Source organism: Cydia pomonella, unplaced genomic scaffold, assembly GCF_033807575.1.
Source record: "Cydia pomonella isolate Wapato2018A unplaced genomic scaffold, ilCydPomo1 PGA_scaffold_60, whole genome shotgun sequence".
NCBI classification, from domain to species: domain Eukaryota; kingdom Metazoa; phylum Arthropoda; class Insecta; order Lepidoptera; family Tortricidae; genus Cydia; species Cydia pomonella.
This window is the reverse complement of record NW_026907893.1, coordinates 171,638-176,358: the sequence shown is the minus strand read 5'-3', so window position 1 is coordinate 176,358 and position 4,721 is coordinate 171,638. Positions and strand designations below refer to the sequence as shown.

The 4,721-nt window shown below is 39.2% G+C and overlaps 1 protein-coding gene across 1 annotated transcript; it reads right to left on the bottom strand.

The window, feature by feature from the left end:
* Positions 1 to 3,526: 3,526 nt before the first annotated feature.
* On the bottom strand, positions 3,527 to 4,414 carry LOC133534136 (uncharacterized). Its single transcript, XM_061873224.1, has one exon. It carries the CDS (start codon positions 4,412 to 4,414, stop codon positions 3,527 to 3,529), a length of 888 nt encoding a protein of 295 aa, XP_061729208.1.
* Between the last annotated feature and the right edge of the window lie 307 nt (positions 4,415 to 4,721).

Below are 4,721 nucleotides of genomic sequence, written 5' to 3'. Positions count from 1 at the left end.
AATATATTATTGGCCTTAGCATAGCGGTTTGACGCTTGACAGACACCACCTCTTATACCTTTCTTTATAAATTGAATCATTTCATAGTCCGTAAACAATTCTAGGCATACTTCGGTATGTTTCAACATGGCGTCCCAACTCAAACCGGGTGCAGTGACATATTGACACGGATCTAATTCATACGCACCTATACACACTTGTCTAAAGTTTTCAAACACTTCAGCCAATAATAGAACATCTGTCTTTAAATATAAGTCACAGTATTCACCCAGAGTTGTAATATTGAACGCATCCCAAACATCTTTTGCATGTTGGTAATCCTCATCGGAAATATTTAAGTCCGTGAGGCTGCTATAGAAGGCGGCCTGAGGGGGTAGCGCAGTTTCCTCAAGCCGCCTCCAGTCACTTACATACTCGTAAGGGAAAACTCCCTTACGCGTATGTAACTTCATATATTTCTCACGTTCGTAACAATTATCGGATGGTGGTAAGAAATTTGGTAGTATTTTGAATTGGTCCTGTGAAAGGTTTGAAACTAGTTTATCCAAGCTACTTGACATGAATTTATACGAGTCGACAAACCTTAGACTGTATTCGTCAATCCTTAAATCGAATGAAATATATTTTTCCTTGTTAATGGGAATGCAGGTTAACTTTCCCTTAATCTTGGCTAATTCCTTAATGAATAGATGACAATCGTAACCGCTCAAATTGTGAAAGACGACTGGTATAAACTTTGGTAATTGGTAATTCAAATTACATGAATTGTGTGTTTTGCCTCTAATATTACCCGTTAAATGACAATGATCAATTACATAAGCTTCATCATCTCCAATTTTTTTCTTGCAAATATGACATATATTGGAGGATGTGTTAGCACCGGTGCTGTCGCTGTAATTTTTTTTTGGTGGTACGACTTTTTGCAAGATTTTTATGATTCTATCAGCGTCTTCACGAATGCTCTGTATAAATTTCTCCACACAATCTTCACCGCGATAGATAACAAATTTGGATAAATTATTGTCATATTCACAATGAATATAATAGGAAAAACTACATGGCACATGTTTATGGGTGTTACAAGTAGCACTTGTAGTATTAGACTTTTCATTAGCTAATGGAACTAAAATCGATTCAAAGTCACCATAAATTACAAATGGCACTTTCATTTTATTTTTATAATTTTTGAAACGTAAGTATTTATTATTAGGCTTAGGTAGCTCTACAAGTGTCTCCCCACAACCAATTGCTCGGTGTCGATCTAGTTTATTTTTATTTGCAAAGGGGTGTAAACACCCATCACATATCCATGTTGTTTTTCCATGCTTACTAATTTGCGAACTCACTAAACGAGACAAATTTTTAATCCAACAATAATGTGAAACATCACCTCTCTCAAAATATAACAAATTTACATGATTTTCGCAAGACATTTTCGAAATACGTAGAGGTACAATAGTCAGACCCCTGTCATCCCTTTTCTTATCTGTATCAATACCATATACATTAACACTGATTTTATTTAATTTTTCAAACTTTTTAATGTCCGAGAGACAAACCGGATCTTTTATACCTGTCACGTTAAAAATGTCTGTATAATGTGGGTACGATGAGGGACGATCACTGTTTTTATCAACTGGATAGAGAGCACTAATGATGGCCCAATAAAAACACTTGTTATCACGATTTTTCACGTTAACACATGCCCTCTTCGCTTGCACCTCGGGTGGCAGTGGTATATATGTAGATCCTTTGAGTGGTTGATATTTGTTAACGTTGACGTTGAGAAACTCAATCTTCTCGAGACCCCAACCGCTGTCCCTTTCGTCGAAATCTTCACATTTTTTGGAAATACACAAGGATATTTGTTCAAAATACGATGGAAAATCCATACAGTCTTTATGCAGAGCCACGTTTTTTGTGTTGAATGACTTTAGATCACGTATCACTTCACCTTCAGCATTGGTTTTCACAAAAGTACCAAAGAGTTCAACATTTATTTTTACATGTTTATGTGTTTTTAGTTCAATGGTAATCAGCTTTTCAAGCGTTTCTCCAATATTCAACAAATACATTTTAGGATCCAAAATGTCTGCACTCCCATTAATCCGGTATGTAATTATTCTGCACTTGAAGGCACTGTCAACAATGTAAACAGCACCGTCGGCAGACTTTTCTTGTGCACAAAGCAGGATGTGGCGGTCACTTTCCGAATGAGATATCAAACAGTTTGATAATACATCTTCGTTACAAAAGTTGCAATGATGTAACAACGCCATGGTGATGCTTCAATTCACTCGCTCAGACAACGGTACGATCGTGCCGTGAGGCGGGCTGCGGGCAACTAAGTGAGTTGCATCATGCCATGCGCTGGCGTCTGCGCACGTGTCGAGGTCGACCTCGACTCGTGCGCTGACGTCTGCGGTGCGCGGCGAAGCGGGGAAGGGGAGCCTGGCCGGCGACGCGCCATGCGACGCCCACACATGATTTGCACGTGTCGACACAGAGTGAGTCATTATTGCATCATCGGGCTTGACTGAGAATGGTTAGAGAAAACGGGGATTTCCCGTCGACCAAACACAAGTGAATGATTACATATCTTCAAGTATACTCTGGTGAACCCACTTTGTGAGTAGAAAAAAAAGACGTAATATTCAATTATTACTGCGCGTTATTACTGTACAGCCTACAATTGCATTGGTGTAGGGGAGGAAGAAAGATAAGGATTCTATGTTAAAATAAAAAATAAATAGGTTAGTTATTGTTTTTTATTTTTATTTTCATGAAACTTTAACCGTTTCAATTGAAAATATAGGTATTACACAAAATATCGGTGGCATAACACTTGATTTCAGAGTCGACAATATCGTTTACATTGCACAAACTACCTATAATATTGCGTGCATGTTGAACATTAGCGGGGTGATATATCTTGAAATGTTTCTTGAAGAAGTTGAGACGGTTTTCGTAGGTAGACTTTATTTTGTTCAAGTATCCGATACGTGCGTTAATACACTCCATAACACATTCGATATGACTCCATTCCATGTGGTTTATCACCAAGGGGTGTGTGTTCGTCACCGGTTCATTGTCACAGCTGAGTAAAAGTAACGGTACAGGAGAGATACACATCCGAAGACGATCGCACTGAATCAGCTCTGGTGAAACACACATTGGGCTATGAAAGAAGTTTCCAATGACGTCAACTTTTTCCGCAAACATTGCATTCCATTCTTCACAGGTGAGTTCATAATGGCCATTAAAACTGACACAGGTATGTAATCTGATTTTAGCTTCAATAAACTGCAACTTCAAGTATACATGGATATTTGCAATCGGAGCACTTGCACCAGCAGGACAGCGTTTGAGATTGTAGACACTCTTGCTCAGCTCACAGCAACCATCACCAGCACCGGAACAATCAATCGACGGTGTGTAAGAAGGTAAAAAAATGTTTGAATAATTCATTTTTTAAACGTATTTTCAAAGTTCCAAGACACGTTTACAATTGAGGGTGGTCAATGCTCTACTGAATGATTTTACGTGTGGCACTGGTGAGAGCGTTGTACTCAAACAGTGAATCATTGATAATGAGACAGTATGCCGTGGTGTTGGCAGGTACATTCTCTTTAAACTCCATTTCCAATTTAATATCAATAGCACCAGCTCCCGAGTTGAAGCTGTCACACTGTCTGGACGTGTCAATGACTATTAATGGAGAGTGTGTCTTGTAATGAGCATAATTTACTTGAGGGCTGGTATGATCACGGCTGTAGTACGATCGTTGGAAATTGGTAAATGCATCATATAAGAGCGCATAGTTGTTTGTTTTAAATTCAGCCGAAAAAGGATCGTATGGATAATACTGTGCATTCAAATACACCCTGCAATTGGTAAGATTACAATGGTCGAATATACTCATATCTTTGGTCTTGTCGTTCCTGCGTGCCGTTTGGAAACCAACAATGAGATAGCGAGGTTTCTCCAGCTGAGTACTAGTCTTGATGCACCAAATATGACGTTCTGAGGAAGGTAGTATGGGATATTCATACAGTTCCCACGTGCGGAACGCTATCTGAACTGGTATGCTGCCCTCAACATACGACATTAAGCGCAGTTTCTCCTTATCAGATACTTTTATGACTGGCATCCTCCATGTGACACGAGTGATTTCAATCTCACCATTTGGAGTCGGCGGTTTCGGTACCGTATTCGGATCAACGGGTGCTAAATCTAAACAGTTTACATCTATACTGGCGCGATTTAATATCAACTCGTGTTTCCCATTCATTATTACCTTCTTGTAGTCCTCGGCGAAACCCAAGAAATGAGATAGTGGTATGGTTAATGTAAACTTGTCATGTATCTTTTTAGCACCAACTTCCCACCCCGCTGTCTGAAGACTATGGTCCATTTCCTTGGTGTATGAGACTAGTCCCTTAATGGTGGACGTGATGCCGCAGTTTCTCGCTCGATCAATCTCCACACCGTTCAATTCATAACGAATGTCTTGAAATAAAAAAGCAGCACCATTGTTGACCAGTAGACAGCCTTTCTCCACAGTGCCTTCCACTAATATTTGACTCTGACTCGGTAGTAGAATTAGATCTTGACGGTTGATACATATGTGGATGTTATCGTTGTTTTTGAAACACGTGTAGTAACACCTTTTTGTACTGATCAAATATTGCAAATCACTCTTTCATCATCCTCCATACTAT